Source organism: Nycticebus coucang, chromosome 7 (genome assembly GCF_027406575.1).
Source record: "Nycticebus coucang isolate mNycCou1 chromosome 7, mNycCou1.pri, whole genome shotgun sequence".
In the NCBI taxonomy this organism is placed as follows: domain Eukaryota; kingdom Metazoa; phylum Chordata; class Mammalia; order Primates; family Lorisidae; genus Nycticebus; species Nycticebus coucang.
In genome coordinates, this window is record NC_069786.1 from 17,615,101 (window position 1) to 17,642,008 (window position 26,908).

The following is a 26,908-nucleotide window of genomic DNA, read 5'->3' on the forward strand; positions in this document are numbered from 1 at the left end:
CTCCAGGGCAGGCTGCTTCTCACAGAAACAGGATTATCTGCAGAGACAACTGATTTCATCAAAAGAGTGAAGGTAAAGCAAAGATTTCCAGATGAAGGTGTGGAAAATTTCAGTGCCTCCTTCACAAGACCCTCTGCAATCTAGTCCTGCCCCCACCTCTCTCAGGTCACCTCCCCCAGCTACTGGCTTCCCAGGCAAACTCCTGCCTTCGCGCTTCCTCTACCAGATGCTCTTTCCCCAGATTTCCACTTGGCTCCCTCCCTCTTTGCTCCAGCTCCAGCTTCTTGGTGTAGGTCATCCTGGGCCAGCCTACTGAGGAAAGTACCTGATCCCCTACCCTAGCTCTTCTCACCCTGCTCCACATACACTCTCACTCCTTATTCCTTGGTTATTGTCTGCAGTCTTCTCCAGAGCACTAGGGCAGGAGTTTTTACCCACTATTCTCCAGGGCCTCGAAGAGAGCCCGGCCCATAGTAAATGTTCAATAAAAGTATGTGAATCAATGGAGGGTTGGTGGTAGAGATGTGGCAGGTTTGTGTCAAACACCCCTCCCAGTGGTCACTGTGAGGTCAGTGACAAAGTGACAATACCACCAATAGACCTTCTGCCCAGGCCCAGTCCTCCTGGGACTTAGACTGTGCTCAACAGCTATCCACTCAGCCACATCTTTCCCTTGGCTCAGGTTTAATCCCTGAGGCCACACCTCTGCCCACCTGTCCCCACCAGGCTGCCATTGTTCTCTCATGCATTTACCTACTATGTGCCTCCTGGGTTGGGTCCTAGAGGATGCTCTGTGACACAAAGATGAGGGGGTCACAGCCTCCGGCCCCTCTCCCTGGTCTGGCTTACCCCTGAGGTCAGAGCCAGCACTCAGACTCGGGGCAGCTATATACTTTTTGTTTGCGAAATCAAAGAGTCCGAGGTTTTAGGTCAGGCCAGCCACTGCAAGCAATGTGTGGTCACACAGCCAGTCTCCTCCTTTGATAAAGTAGGATGCAGCTGACGCTTCCCAAGGCCACACAGCGGGATGGGGACAAAGCAGGACTCAAAGCAAGATGCATGGCCCAAAGCCACTGCCCTTTTTGCTATCTGACATAAACTCCATAAACTCACTCTCAAAGGAGGGTCATTTATGTGTAGTTTACCTCCCTGGGGTGTTGAGAAGTTGAAAAAAAAAAACATGTACAAAAGTGTCTGTAAACTGATAAATGCACCTTGTAAATCTGGACTTTTCCCAGAACCCTGCACAGGGACTTGTACTGTGAATGCTCAGAAACGCTTTTGGACTAGGTTGCTCTTGGCCCACGGGCCTCACCCACAGGGTGCTTTCTCCCCACCTTCATGCCCTTGTTCCATAATCCCACAGACCACCTGCCCACGCCCCAGTAACTGAACACCTCCACCAGGCCAGGTGCCCAGGGTGCAGGAAAGAAGACCTGCGCTGCCTGTAAGATATTCACAGCCCAGTTGGGAGAGACAGACAAGGAACCAGACAAAATGCAGTGTGAAAAGTGCACAGCAGAGTGTGCCAGGCTGCCATGGGAACAGAGGGGAGGGCTTGTAACCACAAGAATGAACACAGCTCCTTACATCTGTGCATTGCTTTGGGCTTTTCAAAGAGATGAGTGTGAGAGGCAGGGGGAGGGACAGAAAATGAAATGGACTTTCCCCACACCCATCTTGTTCACATTCCAAGGCTGTCACCTTCGTTGATCTTAGGCTCATTCAATGGAAAAAAAAGGAAGAAAGACACAAAGCCACTCTTGCCCACCCCAAACGAAGCATTTTTAGCAGCTCTGTGTCACACAATCGTTTTTGATTGTTTGCGTTTCAGAAAAGCTTTGCAGCATCAGCTGATCCTGGGCTGTCATGGCCTGAGCAGTATGAATTTGTAGGAGCAGAATTCTTACCTCCTAGTAATGAGCCGCTCCATTGCCCACTTCTAATTTATACCCAGATTGCATGAATTGTCTAATTAGAGCAAATTTAACCCTCGGGCTGGTTTGGCTCTTAAGCATGGTATAGCTGCAGGGTGGGGTAGGTTATGCTATGGTAACACCCCCCAAATCTGGGCCTGAAAAGCACAAGGTTTATTTTTTGTTCCCACCATAGCTCTACCATGTGTGGGCTCCATTTCACACCATCCTCACCTGGGCACTCAGCATGTGGACCCCCGCAGGGCACAGAAGATGGAGAATGACGCCTTGGCTCTCGAATGCGTTCATGGGGAGGTGGTCCCTGAGCAGGTCACAAGGCCACATCTACCGGAAAGGCGAGAAAGTGGATGGGAAAGTGCTTGAGCTGCCTCTGAGAGTCCCTAGGTTCTGCAGACCCCACTCAGAACTGGCCCACTCTCTCTGCACCTCTGCTTCAACTGCGAGGATCCAACGGGGCCAGTAACTTAATACCTCGATTAGGGTGGACTTCCAAATCTGTGGGGGGATGTCTGCATGTGATGTAGGTAGATGGGTGTGTGTGCAGTGTGAGTGTGTCATGTGTCTATGTACTGTATATGTGATATGTGTGTGGTTTATGTGTAGTGCCTATATGACACTAGTGTGTGGTATGCAGGGTGTGTGGGTTGTGTGATGTGTGCATGATGTATGGTACATATGTGTGACATGTGTGCATAGTGTATGTACTGTGTGTATGGTGTAAGTGTGGTGATCCACGTATATGTGCATGGCATACGGTACGTGTGGTGTGTCTGTGTATAGCGTTTATGTGTGTGGGGTATGTACGTGTGTGTCTTCTGTGACTTTAGCTGATGGGCAGAGGTGACATGGGTGGGTCACATGGTGGAGACCTCTGTGGCCAAGGTCTCTTCCTGCCAAAGGGGTGCATGAATTTGAGGGGCTCTATTCCTCTGGCATTTAAAGAAGATCAACTTCAGTGTGGCTTACCCAGGAGTAAACTTCAAACATTAGGGTACACAGATTCCCCCTTGTGCAAGTGAATCAGCTCAGGGAGAAACTTGTGAAAACAGCAGCTTTCTGGGTCTTGCTCATGGAAGTAAGTAGTTCTCAGGCAAGCCCCAGATGACTCAGAAGCTTCCTTTTCTGAAAGCTGATCTAATTTCACTCTCCATCTTCCTCTCCTTGGAGAAAGTTTTTTTAAGAGCTGAAGTTTTAGAAGCAAGACCTTCTGGGCCACATCACATGGGGACAGAAACACCTCACAAGGATCCTGGGTGCCCCATGAGCTACAGCTTCAAATCATTTCCCAAGAGCATCCTAGCAGGGGAGCTACCCACAGTCTCTGTGAGGTTTGGGTGCTCTGTAAAAGGCTGCTGCTGTGATCCCTACTTCCCCAGAGAGGCCATGGCCTTGGCAGAGAAAACTGCACAAGCTTCGAATGAGGGTGCCATGAGTCCCTACCCTGGCCCCATCATCAACAGCTTTGTGTCTTCAGACTTAACTTGCCCAACATGCTGCTTCCCAGATGGACCCAGAGACTGATCCTGTCTTTCTTTAAAGGGCCTGTAGTGATTCAAAGGGATCTGCTGGACCTCCCCTGTCTGTAGGCTTTTTTCTCCTGCCCTTCCCTGGACTGTCAGTTCAGCCTTCCTCAGGTGAAAGTTACTTCTGCAAAATTTAGCAAATCTCTGCTTGCTCAACTGAAGATCTTATCATGAGGCAAAGCAAAAATTGATTCATATGTATGCAAGCATTTCCCCAGCAGCTGCCATTGATTTAGGCGACAGATGGCTCCTGACATTCACTTGGCTGACAGAGGGAGCCTTAGGGGCTGGATTCGAAATGGATCCAACAGGAGTTAGAAGATGGAGGAAGCTAAGCTACTCCAGGCTTAGGAGGTGGCCTCCGGCTGATGCACCATGTCAGCAGGTAACAGGGACCCTTCAGAGGAGCCTAATCCAGGGAAGGCAAAACCGAGGTCTGAAGGCCCTGCCACAGCAGCTTCTCCCGTGTGCCCCCTGAGAAATGTGCACTGAGTTGACCCTGACAGTCCTGCACCTCTGGAGTCTGGCCACTTGTCACGGTTCCTTCCCTTCTTTCCTGTCACACTGGGTCCTGCATTCAGCAAACACTTCCTGAACAGGCACTGGGAATAAGAGGTGGGTGTACCCAATTGCTGCCCTTCTAGATGTCCCAGGCCAGCAGGGCAGTCAGGCACATTAATAAAACTGCTGGGGGCTTGAGAAGGCTGTGTAAGGCAGTGCTGCCAACCCTGACTCACCTCACAGTCACCTAAGATGTTTCTAAAAGTGCCACAGCGGCCAGCTTTGATTTAGTCACTTCCTGACAACTGCACTTTGTACAATGACTGGTGAATAAAAATCATGTCCAACTTCCTCAAGCTTTAACTCTGTGCCAGGGACTATTCAAGGTGCTTTACAAACATTAACTCATTTTATCCTCAAAACAACCCTAGGAGGTAGGCATCGTCACTTTTCCACTTTATATATAGGAAAAACTTAGGCTCAGAGGGGGTAAGTAGCGTGCCCAGAGGAGTAAGCTACAGAGCTACGATCTTAACATGGGTGGTCTGGCTCCAAGGGCAAAAGACTGCCCACCAGTCTTTCAGGACCTGGATTCCAGTTCTTTCCTGCATTGGCAAATGGACAAAATACATATGTGACTCAGGCCTACAAGGCTGCTCCCAAGCTTTGGAACCACAAGGTTCCTCCCAATCTGTGCCCTCAGCTCTGAAGTGGACCAGCTCAGGGAAGGTAAGCTCAGGGATCTGAGAAAGTAAGAAAGTCCCTGCCAGCAGGGCAAAGGACCAGGACTTTGGTGGATGAAGTTAGGGAAAATTCAACACTGGAAAAACTGAGCTAGTGAGCAAGTCATACCCACCTGATGAGGCATAATTACAGCCATACTGTGAAATGTCCGTACCTGTTTAGCTGGCCAGTGTCAAGGAGTCAGACTCTGGCAGGTCTCATTTGATGATGACAGTAAAGTCTATAAATACAGAGGGTCTGATGAAGGAGCAATGACACTGCTGTCCCCGTGGCATGTGGTGCTACTTCCTTCCCTCTCTCTGCATGGGCTCTGTTCCTTAGGCACAAACTCCAGTTTAAGCCCCGAGCCTTCCGAACACCTGCAGTGCCTGGCATCAGACCAACAGCCTATCCTCACAGCCGCCCTGAAGAGTAGACTGGGAAAAGGGCAGGAAAGAGGTAGGTCTTAACATGAGTCTGCAGCCAGTGATATAATTTATCCTTGACCTCCAATAAGGAGGAAGGCCCTCCGGAGGCTGGGATTAGAAGAAATTGGAAGACAGGGTGGCTCTGAGCCCAGATAGCTCCTGACAAGCCAGTCTTCATCACTCCAACCCCACATTATTAGTAATTCCTTGTAGAATAGCTCTTTGTACTGAAACTTTCCTGTTTAAATTACTGTATCTCGACTGATAAAACCACCCACAAACTTCTCATTGCTGCTTACGTACAGGCCGTTCCTGCAGCCTATTCCTCCTAAAGGAAGTTGAGTGGCTAAGAGCACAAATGCTTGAGACGGACTGCTTGGGTTGGATCCCAAGTCCAACAGTGGCTGGTGGTAAGCCATTCAACTTTCCTGTGCCATGGCCTCTCCATCTTTAACGTGAAGATAACAGGATTTTAGAAATTGCATGAATGTATGTCCAGTGTTTGGTATTTAAGTTATATTAAGTATTTGATGTGTACTGTCATTATTGACTTCCTTCAACTCACCTCTTGGGGGTTTCAGCAACAAGGTCACCTCTACTGGGAAGTTCTTCCTGACTGCTTCCCATCTTGGACTGAGTTAGGGGCCTTCCCCCACTGCTCCCTCATCTGCCTTCACACATGTTGTCACTGCTGGTGTATTTGCAGGACTCTGAGCTCCTTGAGAGGAGGGATGTGTCCCCAAGACCACACACTGCCCCTGACTGAGGGAGTCATCTGAGAACCAGACCCCCAGACAGGGTTGTATGAGTAAGAGCTGTATTGGGGGAAATGCCTGTGAAAGACAAAGAAGGGGGCAGGAAAAGGTGGGGAGATTCTTCACACTAGGGTACAGTCTTACACTGTGGAGAAAAGGGGAAGGAAAGACCTCACAATTCAGTGTAGTTCTAACAATGGCTTGCCCAGGGCACAGTCACCCACTGGAGGAATCTCATAATTCACCTGCAGCAGTACTGTGGTCATGCTCTGTCCCTGGCTGAAAGCAGCCCTTGGAGGCTTTGGCACCTGGTGGGTCGAGAGAAACAGTAGCTGGGGCTATCTGTCAAGTCTGCTCCTACAGCAGATCTGAGTGGTGCATTTTCATGGTCACCACAGTAATCAACAGATGAAAGGTTGGCCATGCCCCAAGAATGCAGGGCCAGAAGCAGGGATGCCAGAATCTGTCACCTTGATGCCAGCAGAGGATGGAGGTCCAGAGGCCCTCTGTGTAGGCCTTTACACACACACACACGTATATAGTCTTATGCTGCATAACGACATTTGGTCAATGAGTAGCCACATATATGATGGTGGTCCCATGAGACTGTAATAGTGTATTTTTACTGGGTCTTTTCTATGTTTAGATACACAAATACTTACTTTGTGTTATTGTTGTCTACAGTATTCAGTACGGCACATGCAGTGCAGGTTTGTAGCTTAGGAGCAATAGGCTATACCACATAGCCTAGGTGTGTAGTGGGCTGTACTATCTAGGTTTGTGTAAGGACGCTCTAGGATGTTCATACAACGACAAAATCATCTAACATCACATTTCTCAGAACATATCCCCATTGTTAAATAATGCATGACTGTAAAGGTATATAGTGATAAATCCTTATGGCTTGGATGGTCATTCAGAATTCCATCATTTAACAGAATTACTTTCAGTTTTATGAATTCCCTCCCAAGTCTTATCACATTTACATTATTGCCTTCCCCATGCAGACAGTATCTCATATAATTTTTAAAAATTTGACATTTATAACTAATATTTCCTCATGCTTCTACCATAATCTTCATAATGATTTTTTTATGGCTCAACAATATTCAACAAGTGGATGTACCACAATTTCTTAAGTCACTGCTATTCAACATTTCCTTAATTCAAATTAGTATTTCTTAAATTTATACCTCATGTTCTTATGTACCTCTTTGGGCATAAAGTATTTCTGTTGGATTATAGCCATAGGAAAAATCTAGATTTGAAGTTAATCAAAAGGTAGCTTTGTGATTAGATCAAGTTTTGTCAACTGCTTGCTAAAAACATTATGTCAATTAAATATTAGTTATCTACTGCTACCTAACAAGTTACAATACCTGGTGGCTTACTACAACATACATTTATTGCCTCACTGTTTCTGTGGGTCTGGAATCTAGGCATGGTTTAGCTGATAGTCTGCAATCAAGGTGTTGGCTGAGGCTAGGACCTCAGAAAGCTTGACCCAGGAAAGATTCTCTTTCAAGCTCACAGAGGTGTTGGCAGAATTCAGTTGCTCATAGCCTGTTGGACACAGGGCCTCAGCTCTTAACTACTTGTTGGTCAGAGGCTACTCTTAGTTCCTTGCCAAGTGGGCCTCTTCGACAAGGCAACATGTTTCAAGATAAGACATGTAAAACCAAGAAGAGAAGACAACAGTCCACTAAGATGAAGTCAACGTCTTTTGTAACTTAATCACAGAACTGACTTCCCCTCAATGTTGCTGTATTCTAGTGCTCAGAACCGAGAGGAGCAAGTGAAGTGGATTATTACCCAAAACCAAGAACACAAGGACCAGGGATTACTGCGGGCCATCTTAGAGGTTGCCCACCAAAGATACCACCAAGAGCATGTTTTACCAGTATTACCACAACTTTATCAACACAATATTTTAGCATTTAAAAATTACTAGTATAGAAAGTGTAAAAGACCATCTCCCACTTCAATGCCCAGCATCTCCCCTAAAGCCATCCTGGGTCCTCTGTTCTCAGTTGCCATAAAGTATTAAGTCATTTCGTAAAGATGCCAACTGATATTAACCTGGAAAACTGCCCCAATTGGAGCTTTGAAAGGCTTTAAAATAAAGCTGTATTAGGGCACCAGTGAATTCTCTGGGATAGTTCCAGTCCTAAGCAAATACTGGCATTTGAGTGCCAAATGAACAATTTATGCCATTTAAAAGCACTAAAATTTAGGACATCAATCTTCCTTTAAAGTCCACTATATACCCTCACCAGGCTCCATATTTTGCAAACTTTCTCTTTCTTCGTCAAAACAATCCTACAAAATACATACAAATATCCCCACTTCATAGATAGGAAACTCAGGACCAGAAGTATGAAATCACATATTTGAGGTCACTCTGCCAGAATGGTAGTGCCAAGATTTGAAGCCATGGCTGGCTGCCCCCCTACTCCCTGCCTCCTAAGGCCCCTTTGTCCTCATTAGTGCCTCTTAGAGCTTCGTGACACCCTGCCCTCTGCCCCATTCCCACTTCAGCACTAGATAGGCTAGGTGTCCCCTCCTCTTCAGTAAGCTGGAAGGGTCTCCTTGGAATTTCCGCTCAGTGACCATTTCTTCCTAATGAAACGAGCCTGAAACGTTACCTCTAAAGCAGCATGAGAAGGCCTGTAGAATTCATGGTATAGTATGAAACTTTAGGGTAAACGGGCCAGTATAAATTTAGTATTTTGTGAATGGTATATGGAGCCAGACTGCCAGCTTAAAATCCTTATACTGCCACTTATAAAGCTTTATGATTTAGGGCAAATTTCTTCACTTTTCTGTGCTCTTTTCCTTGCCTATAAAATTGAACTATCACCAACTACATGCCCCAATTGGGGATAAGTGAAAAAATGTCTCTAAGAGCGCAGTGTAGAGTCAGGTGCATAATAAAGGCACCTGGTAGGTGGTAGGCCCTCTGGGTGGGGACCTGCACATCCATCTGGAACTCAGTCTGTGACCTATGCACACATGGGGATCAGGTTCCACGTGTGTGTCTAGCTCCAAGTGGGGTCCTGCATGGTGGCCAAGGGTGAAGACAGAGTCAGGGATGTGCACGCTGGAGCCATGACTCTGGGACTCCCTTCCCTGTATCCTGTGTCTGGATGTGCATGCGCATACGTGCAGCGTGAAGGGGTGGTCTTTCAGTGTTGCTATAGCTCTCTGTAGGTCAGCCTGGTCTGGGTCTGTGCATGATTATTCTGGGATGCTGGGCATTGTTGTACATTTTTACCCAGAGAACCACAAACTCAGGATGAGGGGAAGCAGGACCTAAGCCAGTAGAAAAATGTTCTCTAGGGATTCAGGACAGAGAGCTGATGATTGTGGCACACAGTGGGCATCTGAAAAGGAAAGACGCAGGGTGACATTTACATAGTAACTTCCTGCCACCTGGCTCACCTGCACAGCCCTTGAACATGTTTTTTTGTAGAGACAGAGTGTCACTGTACCGCCCTCGGGTAGAATGCCATGATGTCACATGGCTCACAGCAACCTCTAACTCTCAACTCTTGGGCTTAAGTGATTCTCCTGCCTCAGCCTTCCAAGCAGCTGGAACTACAGGCGCCCGCCAGAACGCCCGGCTATTTTTTTGTTGCAGTTTGGCGGGGTCTGGGTTTGAACCCAAACACCCTACTCACTGAGCCACAGGCGCCACCCTTGAGCACGTTTTTTAACCTTTCTGGTATCAAGCCCCCAATCTGTGTGTAGGGGCACAAGATGTCACAAAGCCCTCCTAAAGCCTTGCAAGTCCCTGGCACCCTGTGCAGTAATCTGTGCCCTACAGGAAGTGACCCAGAGAGTCCTGATTTCCCCACTGAAGGCAATCAGATTTGGGATGATCCCTGACTTTGGCAAGTTAAGACAGGACAGGGTCAGACATACTTCACAATGGCTTCATCCAGGGCATCTAGCCAGCCTTACTGTAATTTGAGATTTTAGGGAGCTGGGGCTGTCTGTATGTGATGTAGATTAGAGCCCTGTTCATTTATTAAAAAATACCATGGAGAGCCTCGGTCCAGAGCTGTAAACAAGACACATAATCCTGACACTGTAGATACTTTACAGCAGAGAAGATGCTAAACCTTTAACTCCACTGTGACTTAACCAGTTAGGAGGGCTAGGAAGAGGTCTAGGGTACATGACAGGTCATAAACTGGGATCTGACAAGGGATAGAGGAGGGGCCCCAGGTGGAACAATGCTGAAGGAATTAGGTCCCTGGGTATTCCTGCAGCAGGAGCACTAAATAACTCAGTATAGGGCAGGTCAGAAGACAGCATCACAGAACAAGGACACAGCAAACACAAGGCCTACGTGCGGAAGGAAGGGAGAGTAGTTAAGGCTAGGATCTGCAGAGCTGGAGGAAGTGGGATACCACATGGGTGGAAGATGGGAGCTTTAGCCAGAAAGCAAGGCGATGTCCCTAAAGGGTTTTAAGCAGGAAGAAAGCCGCCCAATCAGACCTACACTTCCAAGAGCTGTGAGAAGAGCCAGGAAGCCCAGGGGAGAGGAAGAAAGGGGGACTGAGCTAAGAGCCACTGCAAGGGAAAGCACCATAGCTGGGTGCTGATCAGCCACAGTGGCTAATAATTTTTCTATTTTTATAGAAAATGGAGATGGGAGTCTTGCTTTGCTCAAGGTGGTCTCAAACTCTTGAGGTAGAGGGACTGCTGGGCCACAGCAGGGCCCCAGAAAGGCTGCTGGTCTACAGGCCAAGCTGTCAAGAGGGGTCTCAGAGGGAGGATCTGAGATGCCTGAGTCAGGCTTTGCACAGAACAGTGCAATGAGGAGAGGCTTCCTGCAGGTGTGCACACACATGGTTGGGGGTGGTGGTATGTAACAGCCCATTAGCAGAGACAAAGTCTGTGACTTGAAGTAGAGAGACACACCACTACACTGGAGCAGCCCAACAGGAATGCCTTGTGCCACCACCTCAGCTCCTTGCAGTACTGAGAAGATAAAGGGGGGGGGGGGTGAGAAGGTGTAGCCCATCAAATTCAGGCCCCACGCCCTGCTGCTCAGGAATGAGAGGAGCTCACATGGTCTTGCGGCCCCTGACGTATAGCAGCTGGGTGAATACCCAAGGAGCCCTTGAAGTAGTATTTCTTAGAGCCCATGCAGTCACTACCTCATCCCCACACCTGTAATTCTCATCAAGCACATCCCCAAAACTATCTAGGCAGCAGAGACCTCCAAGAGAAGAGAATCAGCCACTCTCAGGAACCAGCCTGTCCATGGTGGGGATCCACAGGCTGGCATACACAACTGAGCTCTAGCCCACGGTGAGCAACCCAGCAGGAAGGCGTGCCACCCGTTGCATCCTGTGGTCCCTTCCCTAGTTTGCTTTCCTCTCTAGGTCTCCTGCCAGGAGCTGCCTGCCACCATTGAGCACCCTTCCCTGTATGTGGCCTAATCCCTTTGCCCTGAGTTACACTGGTGCCAGGCCTGAATTCTTCAACTCTCCCAGAGAAAAAAATCTGCAATGAAAAGATGCCCATGAAGCTCAGCTTGCCTGGCTCCCTGGCCAAGCATCACTCACTACCACCAGAGAGCTCAAGGGAAACAAGCCTCCCATGGGTCTCCAGGGGAATACCAGGCCCAGTACACTGCTCACCTCCACTGCCCCCTAAGAGCCAAGCCCACCCCCACCTCACCACCTCTGCTTTCCAAGTCCTGGCCATGTCAAATGCCCAGGGAGGCTGATCACTCTAAGGCTGTGCCAGGAGGCTCCCTCCCTGCAGGACTGTTTTGCAGTGGTGTGTGCCTTCCCCTACCTTCAGGCAAAACTCGAGCCAACTCTGCCAAACCACAAGTTTTCTTTACAGATTCTGGAAATACTTCCCTGCCCCTCAGGTCCACGCGGCTCCTGATGCCCCTCCACCCAGTGTTAGTTTCTGCTGAGTGGCATCTACATTTGCTAGACCTCAAATGACACAACGCCTTTATGGCCTCACCTCTTTTTTTTAAGACAGAGTCCTTGCTCTGTTGCCCAGGCTAGAGCGCAATGGTTTCAGCCTAGCTCACAGTAACCTCAAGGTCCAGGGTTCAAGAGATCCTCCTGCCTCAGCTCCCTCACCCCAGTACCTGAGACTACAGGTACCTGCCACAACACTCGGTTAATTTTTCTAGTTTTATTAGAGATGGGAGTCTTGCTTTGCTCAAGGTGGTCTCAAACTCTTGACCTCAAGTGATCCTCCCAACTCTGCCTCCCAGAGTGCTAGGATTAGAGGTATGGGCCACCATGCCTGGCAGAGGCCTCACCTTAAACTAGCCTCTCAGGCCATTAACTTCTCATAGTGCTCTCTTAAACCTTTTAACCTTTACCACAGGGGAGGAAAATTGGGATTGGTCCATCAGGCAATTGAGGGGTGGTTCTCTGCTGCATGAAAAGTGTTCACATACTGAAAGAACCTCTGGTAGCAAGGTGTAGCCTGACTCCCACGGCCCAGTGGCAATCAAAGGCCAAGAAGGAGGAACATCCTATTTATTCATGGCAGCCCTCTCTGCCTGGCCCTCAAATTCTTGATTTCACCTAACCCTACAATCCTTGGAGGTAGTTTATATCATCTTCTCACTTTACAGTTCAGGAAACCAAGGCTCAGATTCATTAAGAGACTTGTCCAAAGTCAATGAGCTAATGTGTGGTGAATTCGTCAAGTAGAATCTGGGGTACTTAATTCTCAAGTCTGTGATTTTTCTGACCTTGGGTTGTGGGTGCAGAGGCACCAAGAGAGTCCCTCAGAGTCAATGGCAGCATGGTGCTTGCACAAGCTGGAGCTGTCCTCATGGTGAGCGTATCAGGAGCGACCTGGGTTCAGTGTCAGCCTCCACATCTGCAGCACAGAGTCCCGGCGGGTGGTGTAGGGTAAATGTTTGATCCGGAACCAGTGTCTGGGGATGACGTTCCCACTGGGTGCATACAGCTTCTCCCCTTCCCTGCCCAAAAGACTGCGCAGGGCCAGGTTGCCTGACAGAATCTTCTCATAGAACTCTACTCCGCCCTGGGCGTAGGCTGCAGAGAGGGAGGCTGTACGACGGTCCTGCCATGCTTCCAGGAAATGAGTGAGAGAGTCCATGGAGAAGGCATAGACCACAAAGCCTACCACTGCTGCCACCAAGTTGAAGGCAGCCCGTAAACTCATAGGGCCTCCATAGAGACCCAAGGCATGCTTGGCACCCACGCCCAGTGCCCAGGTCCCTGCCAGGCAAGCTGGGGCCAGCAGGGCCTGCAAGGCAGCTGCACTGCTTTCCAGGTATACCACCTCCCTGGCCAAAGCAAACTTCTGGGCATCATGGGACAGGGTCAGCGCATCTCTCAGCCGGGCACCTGCTGGGCTCTGCCAGTTTACTCTCTGCCCGTGTACAACTACAAGATGATCAGTGTTGGTCACTAGGCCCCCTAGGAAGCTGGCAGGGATGCCCACCACAGCCCCAGCAGGAAGTCTTGGGAAGCCTGCAACTACAGGCTGGAAGGTGAAGGTGGTGAAGGGCTTATAGCGATGGCTCGAGGGCACGCCTATGTCCTGTAGCACCTCCTGGAAGAGGTGTTGCAGCTTTGGAGAGAGTGGCGCTGGCTGGCCATAAGGCCAGTATTGGTACAGCCATTGGATCATGGGATCTGGGAAGAGGTAGTATGAAATCTGAACCCCAAATAGGCCTGTGCAGGAACCTACCAAGAGGCTTTTTCTGTGTCTTTGCACAAATGCTGCAGCACGCCACACGGGACCAGCCATGAGTGCTGCCACAGCTGACAACCTGGGCCAAGGAAAAAGAGAAGTTAGCCAACAGTTCCCCAGGCCTGCCTGCAGTCTGAACATCCTCCAAGGGCCACATCCTTTTTAATGGAAACCATCAGCACAATGGTTAAGAGAATTCCTTGTGCACAGATCCTACCACATATTCAACTCATAAAGTACTTACTATACACTACATACAGTTTGAAAGCTTTACATTTATTATCCAACAACTGAATCCTCACAATCCATGACCTAATTACTACTATTGCCCAAGGTTTAATGCAATGAAAACTGAAGCACAGGCAGGTTAAATAAACTGGCCAAAACCATGTGCTAGTAAAGTTGGCAGTGTCATGAGCTGAATTGTGGACCCCAAATTCTTGTATTTAAGTCCTAACCTTAGGACCCCAGACTGTGACTGTATTTGGAGACAGTCTTTAAAGAGGTAAAGCCTACTCCTTAATCCAGTGATTTTTCAACCACTGTGCACAAAACTGTTTAAAGATCATGAATTATTTTCAAAAGAAGTTCAAAGCCCACTAAGCACATTTTTTTTAATTCTCTATTTTTGATCAACATAATTTAAATGTGCCATGTAAATTTAACTAAAGGTTTAAGCGTGCTGTGAGGTTAAAAAAGGTTGAAAAACATTGTTCTAATCCAATCTCACTGGTGTCTTTATAAGCAGAATTAGGATACAAACACAGATCATTTGGGATCCAAGGAGAAGACAAACATTTACAAGCTAAGAAGGGAAGGCTCAGAAGAAACACCTTGGTCTTGGACTTCTAGCCTCCAGAACAGGGAGAAAATAAATTTTTGCCAGTTAGGCCACCCAGTCTGTGGTGCTTTGTTATGATAGCCCTAGGAGACCATAACAAGCACAGTATTCGAATTCAGGCTGGTAGGTATTCACGGCAAACTTCACTTTAGAAAATATGTTATGCTAAATTACAAATATATACAAAAGCAGACAAAATAGTACATCAACTTCAATCATACCAACTCATACCTTATTGTGTTTCATTACTTTTCCCACCCACACCCCACTCGTTTTTTTGTTGTTGTTTTTTGAGACAAGAGTGTCACTCTGTTGCCTGGTGACTATGGCATCAGCCTAGCTTGTAGCAACCTCAAACTCCTGGGGGTCAAGCAATCTTCCCGCCTCAAGCTCCCAAGTAGCTGGGACTCCAGGAATGAGCCACCATGCCAGGCTAATTTTTTCCACTGGTATATTTTAAAATATCCCAAGCAACCTATCTTTTCATCTGTAACGATGTCAGCAAACATTCACAATTATTTAACTTTGACGCTTTCCGTATCCCTGTGACTACTTAGCAATGTTTTACTTAGCAACAAAGTTGCTGCAAACAAAACAGGGTACTGGTTGGTGTATTAAATCAAGAACTCCTGTAAGAATCATATTCTTTGGGCTTTTTTCCCCAAAACGCATAAACTGAGGATAGGAAAGTAAGCATCGGTCCTGCCGGGCCAACGTCCTAAAGCGCCAGCACCAGCACCCAGACCACGCTCTGGGGTGGGCCTCGGAGGCGGTGCCGAGCAGCACGCAGGGGGCTGGGTAACAGGAGTCCCCGGCAACCTCCTACCCCAGGCTCCCTAGGTTACTCCGCAGTCTGAACGCGCGGGAAGTCAGAAAGCGGTCCAGCCCGGTGGGCCCGCGCTTTCGTCCGCCAGGCCCCGCACGCTCACCTCCTACGCCGCCACCGCCCAGGACGCCGCGACACGTGCGTGTTGCGAACGGCCGCAAAGCATGCCGGTCCAGGCTCAGTGGGCGGAGACCTTAGGGGGCGGGGCGGGATCAAAGCGCCCATCGCGCGCGCGGGGCGGGGCCGATAAGAAATGGAGGACGCTGCGGGCTGCTCAGGCTGGTGGCGGAGACTCCTCCCCTAACCTATGCATGTAGGGTGGGGTCTGTGACCGCGACGGCCCAGAGAAGAGATGAACAGCCCTGGCTGGTGCTGGGTGCACCTGAAAGTCGCTGTTGATCATCTTGTTTAATTCTCAGTGGTCCCGCGGCCCGCGTGGGTCACAGGGAGGCCCACGGCAAAGCCCTGTCGGAGCCCAGGCACGTGGACCTGCAAGGCGCGCCTCCTTTCCTGTTTGGAAGGGCCCCTGGGGAGTGGTGGCCCAGAGCTTGTGTTTGTAATTACATCCACTGTCCCTCAGACTCCTCCCAAGTGCTCCACACTGTACAGTCCACAGAGCAGAGTCACATGTCAGTTCTTCCCAACAGCTCAGTGAAGTAGATCAAAGATCTGCTGGCCTGTGTACCAAATCTAGCTCTACCATAAGTCTGGTCTGGCCCAGAAAGCCTAACATATTTACTCTGTGGTCCTTTACAGTTAAAGCAAGCAGCCTCCTGAAGTAGATTATCCTAATTTTACAGATGAGGTAACTGAAGACATGGAGCTTGAGCACAGTGCCCAGCTAGTATGCACCACAACAGGATAGGACCTCCATCTCTGTGTATTTTCCCATTACTGCTCCTGCCTGAGTTCAGATTGTCTCCAGTGGGTCTTGCCAATCTCCCAGCGGGTCTGGGCTCTGTTTGGGCTTTCTTCTCCATTAATCAGCTCCAAGGGAAGGGGTAAAGAGGCCTTATTTCTTGAGTGGAAAGGCGAGGATGAAGGAAAGGTGAGGATATAAAGTGACCTGGAAGTATGTGGGTGTTGGGGTTGGACTTTAGAAGGTTAGTAGGTTGTGTACCACAGGTGCCTCCAGGAAATCACCAGTGTAGCCCTCTCTGCAGGGCTCCCTATCACAGAAGGACCACAGGCAGTGAGTCAGTCAGGGGCTGACCAGCCAGACCACACCTGACTCCCAGTAAATTCCCTTTGTCCCTGAGCTTCCTGTAGGGGCACCTTGGGATCACCATTCCCTGCCTCAGGCTTGGCTCAGCCATTCCTTGTGGAGTCATGGGCTGGTGAGGCAGAGAGAAACCCTGCTGACTCTAGGGGAGAACCTGGACTCTGTGTGGTTGTCCTTTAGACCTTAGTCAGTCCCTCAGTCCAGAATGAGTGCTTAGAAAGACTGCAGCCCAGGGAAAGAGTCCTTGCTTAGGAGGCAGAGAGACCTGGGTAAAGGATGTCACCTCCCTGGACCTCAGTTTCCTCATCTCTAAAGTGAAGATAATATGTGTCTCAAAAGGCCCTGTTACTCCTAGGAAAATAGCTGCCTGGACACTTATTTGTATAACTAAGGGGAGGGAAGCACTTCAAATCACTTGCCTCTGAAAAGGAAAATCTGACCTAGAGTCTTTCCCTCAATCTCAGCATTGAAAAGCTCCTTGGAATAAAGGGTTTCTATGACTAGATGGAAATCTTGAAACAGAGAAGAATACAGTAGCTAGCACCTGACCGGTTGGATTAAATTCTGGCTCCACCCCTTACTAGCTGTGTGCCTTGAGCAAATTAACCTCTCTGAGTTTAGTGTATTGGGGATTATAATACTACCTACCCCCAGGGTTGTTGTGGGGGACAAAATGACATCGTGTATGTATGGCCCAGATTGTGCCACCTAGGTATTAGCTATTATTTTTAAGGTTTACTCCATTTCTGAGATCCCCAACTTTGGCAGCTCAGTTGTTTGTATGTAAATGGTACAGTGAGATCTCAACCAAATCCAGAATGTGGGGCATTCTGCAAGGCAAAAGACATGGTATCCAACATATCAATGACATAAAAAAAAAAAGGGAAGGGAGCGGAAGGAGTCTCATAAAATAAAAGAGATTCAAGAGACATAGCAGTTAAATGCAATATGTGCCTTTTGCTGGGATCCTGGATCAAATAACCAAAAAAGACACCTGTCAAGCTAAAATAATCAAAAAGATCAAAATCTAGTTTAAAGAGAGTTTATTTAAGTGCAAAGGTTGAGGACTTCAGCCTGAGACAGACTTCAGAATTGCTGTGAGGAATGCTCTGGAGAGCAAGAGAGGCTCAAGGTTTTTTTTTTTTTGTTGTTGTTGTTGTTATTGTTTGTTTTGTTTTTTAAACTTAAATATAAGAGTCTCCCTCAGTCGCCCTGGGTAGAGTGGAGTCATCATACCTCACAGCAACCTCAAACTCATGGGCTCAAGCAATCCTCCTCCCTTAACCTCCCAAGCAGCTGGGACCACTGGCACACACCAAGATGCTTGGCTAATTTTTCTATTTTTAGTAGTGATGGTGGAGGGAGGGGTGTTGGGGAACGGGGGATTTGAGGGGAGGAAGTATGGGGGTGCTAGTGGGGAGGGAGTATGTGTCTCTCTTGCTCAGGCTAGTCTGGAACATCCCAGCTTAAGCAATCCACCGGCTCTCCCACTTTGACCTCCTGGAGTGCTAAGATTACAGATGTGAGCCACTGCACCAGCCAGAGGCTCAAGTTTTTAAAGACAAATAGGAATCAGGACAGGAGTGATTACAAAAGTTGTTCATCAGGAATTCGTATTGGTTTATAGAAATAGCATTGGTTAGTGACAGGCTGTATATATTGTTGAACTATAGGGTGTATGGCACTTTTCAAAAGTTTTTGAAAGTCAGCTGGCTGGTTGGACTTCATAAAAGAAAAGGGAAAACTTTTGTGAATCAAACAGCAGTGTCAAGAAACAGAAAGTCCACAGAATTGGAGAAAATATTTGCAAATGATGGATTTGATAAGGACATAGTATCCAGAGTACATAAAAACTCTTTAGGACCTCACAACAAAAAACAGCCCAATTAAAAATGGGCAAATGATTTGAGTAGACATTTTCCAGAAAAGATACACAAATAGCTAAAATGTCCATTAAAATGTGCTCACAATTTTGGTCACTGGGGAAATACAAATCTAAACTACAAAGATATACTACTTCACAGCCACTAACATTGCTATACTAAAAAATAGAAAATAATAAATGTTGACAAGGAGGAGAAACTGGAACCCTCCTACATGGCTGAAGGAAATGTGCATGGTATGGCCACTATAGAAAAGAGTTTGGCAATTCCTCAAAAAGTTAAATTTAAGCTGTGTGCAGGTACCTGAGTCTGGAGTCCTAGCTTCATTGGAAATTGAGGGAGGATTACATGAGCCCAAGAGTTTGAGGCCAGCCTAAACAACACAGAGAGTCCCATCTTTAAAAATAATAACAATAATAATAATTTAACTTAGAATTACGATATGGTCCAGAAATTTTACTCCTTGGGAATATACTCCAAAGAACTGAAAACAGGTACAAATATTTGTACATCAGTATGCATGGAAACACTATTCATAATACACAAAAGGTTAGAAACAACCCAAATGTCCACTGGCTGATAAATGAGTAAACAAATTATGGCAAGGCATACATATTTCACACAATATCAAATATTACTGCCAATGGGAAGAGAAGCCATTTAAAAATAATTTAAAGAGGTTTATTCTGAGCCAAGTTTGAGGACTATGGCTGAGAGTCACGCTGAGATGCCTTCAGTGAGTGGACTCTCCATGGTTGGGTTACAGTTTGGTTTTATACATTTCAGGGAGATGGGAATTACACATAAAAGATAAATCGATGCATGGAAGGTGTATATTGGTTTGGCCCCCCAAAGCAGGAGATCCGGAAGTTGGGGGCTTACAGGTTATAGGTGGGTTTAAAGATTCTTTGATTTGTACTTGGTTAAAGAAATGAAGCTTTGTTTAAACACTTGGAATTTTTTTTTTTGCAGTTTTTGGCCAGGGCCAGGTTTGAACCTGCCACCCTCGTCCCATATATTGGGGCCAGTGCCCTACTCCTTTGAGCCACAGGTGTCACCCAACACTTGGAATGTTTTAAGATAAGATGTGAACTAAAATAAAATCTTAAGGACCCCAGGTGACTGAATTGGCCCCCCTCTTGGTCAAGGGGATGCCAGAAATACTCTAAAGCTGAGTTGCTGGCCATGAGAGGAGAGGTCTCCTTCTTGGAAATATTCTTTGTAATTCATTAACAGACCTATGTCTATACAAAACAAAGCTCAAATCACACCTACAAGTCACCAGTGTTCTTAACAGATCACTAGAGTCTTTATATATATCTGGTGGCTTTCGCTGTTTAACAGACTTCCTTATTTTAACTTAAAACATAGCAGTCCACTTGCTTGAGACTTCTTGAGTATAGCTCCTGGCCAGGGTCCTCAAACTTGAGTCAGAATAAATCTCTTTAAATTATTTTACAGAGTTTGGCTTCTTTTCCATCAGCAAAGATAGGGAAGTCTGCTAATCAGACACAAGCCACCAGACACATACTGGACATATACCCAGACTCAAGTGATCTGTTAAGTAAATTGAGGGCCTGCAGTTGTGTTTCTGTTATGTAGATAGCTAGAAATCTGGCTCTCCTGGAAAAGAACAAGGCCAGTGTCCTTAGGTCCCCATCTCAGTAGGGTCCACCTTAATTCTGTCCCAAGTGATTGCTCACATGTGGGGAAGAGGGAGTGTCCTACCAATCTACCAATCAGAATTTAGCATGTCAACCGCTAAAAGGATGTAAAGGACCCTCTAGCCCACAGGCAGAGACCTATAGGTACACTAGAGTCTTGAAGGTGACTTAGAACAGCCTTGATGCTAATTATCTTGTCATTAACATAGGCTTTTAGAGAGGCTCATGGGAGGTCCACATGTGAAATAAGAATCTGGTTCCAAGGTGATCTCTGAACCAGGACGTAGACCTGATCCAGACAGTGTAAAACAGAACCACCGGCTGTAACCCATACCTCTTTGCCCTTTTGTCATGACAATGGGGGCCCATACACTATCTATGGCTAATGTATCTTGCTCTGTAAATCTTCTTACTCTGCAAACCTATCTTTCTTTTCCTCAATAAATTTTGTTTTATCCTTGCCTTAATTTAGGGGTGTCTAGTCATTCTTTGGCCAAGAGCACCCTAAGAACAGGGGATGCAGATGAAGGGGTATGGGGCCACCAGGTGAGGGGGGCTTGGTGCAAGGAATGAAGAGGCTTGACACAAGTCTGTGTCGGGGGACTGAGGAACTCTAGCAGGAGCTGTCTTGAGTAGACCTCAGGTCCGCATTTATTATCATAAAATGGAAAGAAGTAGACAAAATCTGCTTGCCCAACATTAGCACTGACTGGGAAGGACGTGGAGAAGATCAGATAGAAGGCCTCCACCTTTGTTTTTGCAAAACCACAGACCTTGAGCACAACTTCTGCCTCCAGCAAGAGGAGACCTCTGCAATCTAGAGAATCTTTCCATGACCATTAGGCCTGATATTGCCACACTTCACATATACATGCTCCCATGGAGGCCAGTCTGATCCCCTGCACGTACACAACTCACATGTCATTCTCATGATTCTCCAGGTCTCTCACGCAGAGTGAGTCTTATGCTAAAGATCAGGGCTTAGTTTCCCCTGCATGCAGACAGCTACCAAAAACCCTGACATTATAGGATGCAAGCAATTGCCTTGAAACCCAACGGTTCAAGCTTTGTCCTGCATAGCCTTAGGCCTGTTAATGAGTTATAAAGAATACCTTCAAGAAGGGAGAGGGGAATGCTGAGGCATAGCTGACCTTCCTTCTCATGGCAGGCACCTGAGTTATAGGGTATTTTTCTGGAGTATCCTTGGCTTAGCAGGGATCTATTCAGTCAGTTGGGGGGCTTAAGATTGCATTTCACATTACTCAGCTATAAAAACGAATCAAGTACTAATACATGCTGTCACATAATTAAGCTTGAAAACATTATCCTAAGTGAAAGAAGCCAGACACAAAAGGACAAAGATTGCATAATTCCATTTATATAAAACGTCCAGAACAGGCAAATTGATTGAGGCAGAAAGCAGATTAGAGGTTGCTAAGGGACATGGGGAGGAGTAATGGGGAGAGGTTGCTAACAGAACTAAGGCTCTTTTTTGTAGTGATGAAATGTCTGAGTGTTAGAGATTAGTGATGATTGTATAACTGAGAAGGGACAAAAAGAAGGGGGCTTCCAGGGGAATGGGAGGAAAGGCTGGTGAACAATTCCTGGTGAACAAGGAATTCTGGAGGGCTCATGGGAACATTCACTACTCGGCAACTCTTGCCAAAAAGGGGAAAAGAATGTAGGTATGAGCCAACCTGGGTAACCAATGACCAACAAAAAAGGATAATAATTAATGACCCATAGAAAAGCGCAATAATGCCTGAAGGCACAGGGAAGCCAATGAAAGAGTTACAAACAATTTCAAACTGAGAGGAAAAGGATTCACGTGCCTTGGTTGAACTTTCTAGTTCTGCTGAATAATTGAACCAGGTCAACTGGAGTCAGGGAACTGGGACTCCCAACCTCTAACATGACATTGTAAATAAATTTTACACTTTGAAATGGCTAAAACGGTAAACTTTACGTTGCATGAATTTTATCTTGACAACCGAAAACAAGTGACAGCAAAGAGCTCAATCAATGCAGGTTTATTAAAACCAAAGTTTGAGTATGCACGTGGGAAAATGCAAGCCACTGTTTTTTGTGATGATGTTCTTAAATACTTTAAGTAAAATCACCTTTCTGTTGTTTACACATTTTACCTTGTTAAAATAGAGACTACTTGGATGTTACTTCCTAGCAGATAAAGTTAAAACTTTCTAGGTTGGTTTCCTTATATTTCATTATAAAAGTTATTAAAATTAAAATAGGGCAGAACAGAATTGAGAGACTACTCTCACTAATCTCCAGAATTGCTGGCCTTCTGACAAAGTTTGGTGGTGACAGGTGGCCAGGCCCGCTTTGTCCGGTATCACCAAGACCTCCCTGTTTGCAAATGGTAGTGGTATATGAACCCCTGGACAAAAGACTCACGTGGGAAATCGCATTGGTCTCCCCCTTCCACTGCCAGAGACTGTGTTGTCCTTCATTCCCTTTGTATTCCTTTTTCTGTCTAATAAATTCTGTCTTGTCACTGATCCTTGTGGTCCATGTGTTCATTCTTCAAATTTCTGAGAGCACATGAGAGGTCAAAGACTGAAAATAAAAGATTATTCCAAAATATGAAATGAAGGGCACCTGCCCCATACACCGGAGGTGGCGGGTTCAAACCCAGCCTGGCCCCCCAAAATACCAAAACATGAAACAAAAGGAAATGGAGTTCAGGTTCTATGTGGGCAACGTTGGCCTTTACTCCACCTGGGTGTGGGCGAGCTGAGCTGGAGAAGGCAGTCAGCACAGGGGTTAAGGTGGATGGGATTTTAAAGGGTTGGAAGGGTAGGGGTTGGCATATTCCCCTTTTCCTGGATGGGACATTCTATGCATTAATTTCTTCCTGGGTGGGTCGGTTCTATTTGGGCAGGTCACTACATTTGATTCCATCACCAAGGATGCACTGCAGAAAGAAATTCAGGCAACATGGAGACAGGCAAGGCCCCATAGGGACTGTGGGCTCAGGAGACTGCTCTCAGAGCTGTGGCTTATACAATCCCCAAACCTCCTTATAACCCCCTTGGGTGAGGTCAGAGTGCTGCTGAAGTCCAGCTGTGCCAGCAGGTGGCTGTCTGTCTGAGAGGCTACTCAGAGGTAGTGCTTTGTCGCTGCTCTTTGACAAGGTTCAGGAATGGCTGTGACAGGTCTCTTGTGCCTGCTCCTCTTCCTTCCTCCCCCACTGGGATTCTCCTTTTTCTCAGGAATGTCCTACTCCAGGTCCGAGAGGGGCTGGCCTGAGCCGGGGTGGCCCAGGGTTGGGGCCTGCTCCTGGTGCCAGGCCGCTGTGACCCTGTTAGTCTTTCTCTACCTCCAGGAGGTCATAAACACTCATTAAGTCTCTATCTCAGAGGGGTTTAAATAATCATTAAATAAAGAATAGAACTTGTTAGTTTTTCTCTTCTCTATGCGAGTGGACTGTGGCCGGCAGGGCCTCCACAGCCTGGGAAATGCTCAGTGAGCGACCCCCACCACTTTCCCTCCCTTAACATTATTTTCACCTGTCAGAAGTCACATAGCCCATGCATACTTTGTTGTTGACAAGCACACAGTTTTTTCTCTTTAAGGTTGATCTCTACCCCATGTGTTAAGATTTATGTGATCTTGTTAAGATACTGTATAAATAAAGCTGTTTCCATGGTTCAGGGGCTGGCTACAGTCATCAGCTGCGTCAGCCCTCCCGGCATCATCCTAACTGGCGCCTCTTGTCTTTCATGGCTTTGTATTTCTCAATTTCCCACCATTTCCACTCAGGTCAATGCTCCCTCCTCGTGCAGAGTCGTGAGAGGTCCCTCTCTTATGCCAATACACAACACCTAACCATTCTTAAGTAAATGCAACTTGTTAGTCTTTCTTTGGGTCTGGACATTGATTAAGCAAAGAAAAGAGCTCTCCTTGCTCTTCTGGTTCTGTTAGACTTTCTTCCACATTGTGGAAGATTCACAGCACATAACCCTGCCACCTTCAGGACCTCCAGCAGATGACTTTTAATCTGTGTCTTAGCAAGCCGGCCACCTCCTGAGCTGTGCACATGAATGTACCACACCCTGAATTGTTTTAAAGGAGGCCCCTTACCCTAACTGTGCCGTCACCATTTTCCATCTTCGGTGTCAGCCTATCTGCTTGCAGATGCTCTTAATACATCTCTGCTATTCTACTCAGCCTGGTTCTTTGTGGTACCTTTCTACCTTTCGACACCTAACAGACAGCACCTGCTGGGGAGCTGTGAACCAGGCCCACAGCTGTGCCTGGGAAGGTGCTCCTGGACTGCCAGCCAGGCATCTCAGCGGCTGGACTGACAGGCCCTGGCCCTGAGAGCTGGGGTCCAACCCCTCCTTTCTTCTATTTGGGGGTTAGGTAAAGCTTTTAGTAAGGGTTTGCTTATTTGTTTATTTCATATTTGTATTTATTTAGAACCTACAGGCCTAAGAAAATGAGATAATTCTGGCAGGGATAAAGCTGTTAAGGAACCAATAGCCTTAACTGGGTTTTTTAAAGGTAGGTAGGGGATGCTTACGATGGTTAGGGAAGGCTTCTCTGAAGAGGGCGTGTCTAGGCTGAGATCTGAATGAGGGGAAGAAGAATGGACTGAAGTGGGCTTCTGTATTAGGTCCAAGGCTCAAGGGCAGGGATGAGATGGAGTTCTGGGCAGCAGAAAGTCCAGTGTGGCTGCACCAGAGGGGGCCCCAGGAGGGGAAGGAGAAGTGGGGGAGGAGGGCAAGAGGGCAGGACTGGACACCTGTCAGCTTCAGAGAAGTCCCTGCACTTTATTCTGATGGCAATGGTGACCTAGCTAAGAGCTGTTTAATGGAGAAGAGAGCAGGAGTGTTTGGTTGAAGGGAGAATGGGAGGTGAGGAATATGGGAAACTCTTCTGGCTGTGAGGGGAGCAGACATGGGGTGGTGACTCCAGTTGCACATGGGGTCCAAGAAGGGCTTAGTTTTCTTTTGTAAGGTGTGTTTATGATGATGATCTCCTTGAGAGATGATGCCAGACAGAGGGACTGCTGTGGGAAGGCATTCCTTAGGTAGGTGAGCGGGGAGGGGAACCTGGGTGGCAGTGAAAGGAGGGGCTCACAAACAAGGGGCCCAGCCAGGCTGGTGAATTCATGCTGGGAAGGTGCACTTGTCCTTATCCATGGCCTCTTTTCTTTCTTACCGATATATGGAGTAACAGCATCAGCTGAGAATGTAGTGGGGAGGTTTAGCAGAAAGCAGAAAAGATGTAGAGTTTTCTGTTAAAAGAGGGAGAAAGACCTTTCCATTAGGAAAATGGAATGACTTTTATATAGCATTGATTGCCCATTTGAGATCTGAGTCAAAAACTCAAGACGAGACGAGTTAATATGGTCGTGGCATTTGTCAGAGGTGAGAGTTCACCTGTGAGCTGTTCAGTGGACGTGGTTTGGTTCACCCAGCAGAGCTAGCAAGTTCCTCGGAGTCAAAGAGAGAGCAAGAAACTGCGAGTGGAAAATGAAATAGCTGGGACTCCAATGGAGCAGAATAGAACAAAGTTTTTATTTAAAGTGAAGAAGAAGAGTAAAGGAAAGCAACATAAGCTTTTACAGAGGGTGGAAAAGAGTCACTCTTGCAAGTGAGAGGAGAAACCACACAAAGGCAGTGCACAAATGTAAGTATTTCATTCTAATCCCTCCTATGTTTGTCTGGAATTCCCACTGGGTCCCCTTAAGCCTCCAGGCGTGCTGTCCTGATTTCGTTGGTTGTGGATTACCTCAGTTGTCACATAAATCCAATTTTCTTTACTCTGTACCAATGATTATTATTATTTGATTTTGGGTTTTTTTTTTTTTTTTTTTGAGACAGAGCCTCAAGCTGTTGCCCTGGGTAGAGTGCTGTGGCGTCACAACTCACAGCAACCTCCAACTCCTGGGCTGAAGCAATTCTCTTGCCTTGGCCTCCCAAGTAGCTGGGACGACAGGCGCCGGCCACTTTTTGGTTGTAGCTGTCATTGTTGTTTGGCAGGCCCCAGCTGGATTCGAACCTGCCAGCTCTGGTGTATGTGGCTGTGCCTTCCACTTGAGCTGTACCAATGATTATCAATGGTTATTTTACTAGTGATGTATGACATCTATTAGCCTCATGATTTTTGTGGCAACCATGGTGTGCGTTGTTCTGTGACAGGACTCCTTCTCATTGTTTTTTGTGGAGGGGAATCACTCACCGGCTAGAGGTCAGGTGTCACCGGCTAGACATTACATTTTTCAGGAACAGCGCATACTTGGTTAATTAGGTCACACCCAAGCAAAATTTCTTGTTTTGCTTCAGGGCTTTTCCTAACTTTCTTTTCCAACAGGCTATAATTCTCTCCCAACTCTCGCAGGCATCCTCAAACTTTTTAAACGGGGGGCCAATTCACTGTCCCTCAGACCGTTGGAGCACGGGACTATAGTTTAAAAAAAAAACTATGAACAAATTCCTATGCACACTGCACACTTGAAGTAAAAAACAAAACAGGAACAAATACAATTCACATCGCTTCGTGTGGCCCGCGGGCCGCAGTTTGAAGACGCCTGCTCTATAGTCTCTTTAACCAGGTGCCTTCTGTCTCTAGTTAGTATTTTCTTTTCTTTTTTGGCCGGGGCTGGGTTTGAACCTGCCATCTGCGGCATAAGGGGCTGGCGCCCTATTCCTTTGAGCCACAGGCGCTGCCCCTCTAGTCAGTATTTTCTCCAACAATGTTCAGGTGCTCAGGTTGCAGGGCTGGGGAGAGACAGTTGGGTTTAATTAGAGCTGGGGTTTGCCAGTCAAGTACAAAGTAGAAAGAAAGGGACAAGGCTCGTGAGAGTGTTTGTACATAAGTGATGGACCATGAACTCTAAGCTAGCCAGGAGGATAGTGCC

The 26,908-nt window shown here is 47.1% G+C and overlaps 1 protein-coding gene and 1 pseudogene across 2 annotated transcripts; both read right to left on the reverse strand.

The window, feature by feature from the left end:
• Positions 1 to 6,442: 6,442 nt before the first annotated feature.
• Positions 6,443 to 15,394, reverse strand: TMEM177 (transmembrane protein 177). 2 transcript variants are annotated; one of them, XM_053597660.1, is made up of 2 exons: positions 15,354 to 15,394; positions 6,443 to 13,662 (listed from the first exon to the last, which is right to left on the reverse strand). In XM_053597660.1, the coding sequence occupies exon 2, from the start codon at positions 13,638 to 13,640 to the stop codon at positions 12,705 to 12,707; it is 936 nt and encodes a 311-aa protein (XP_053453635.1). In that variant the 5' UTR covers positions 13,641 to 13,662; positions 15,354 to 15,394; the 3' UTR covers positions 6,443 to 12,704. The 2 variants fall into 2 exon arrangements, with proteins under 2 accessions (XP_053453635.1, XP_053453636.1); XM_053597661.1 differs by lacking the exon at positions 15,354 to 15,394 and adding an exon at positions 15,251 to 15,329.
• A 264-nt stretch (positions 15,395 to 15,658) lies between these two features.
• Positions 15,659 to 26,908, reverse strand: part of LOC128589676 (transformer-2 protein homolog alpha-like) — a 28,474-nt pseudogene continuing 17,224 nt past the window's right edge.

What these genes read in the sequence shown, in the direction of transcription:
- TMEM177 (XM_053597660.1), bottom strand. Translation starts at nt 13,640, where the DNA reads ATGGCTGGTCCCGTGTGGCGTGCTGCAGCATTTGTGCAAAGACACAGA.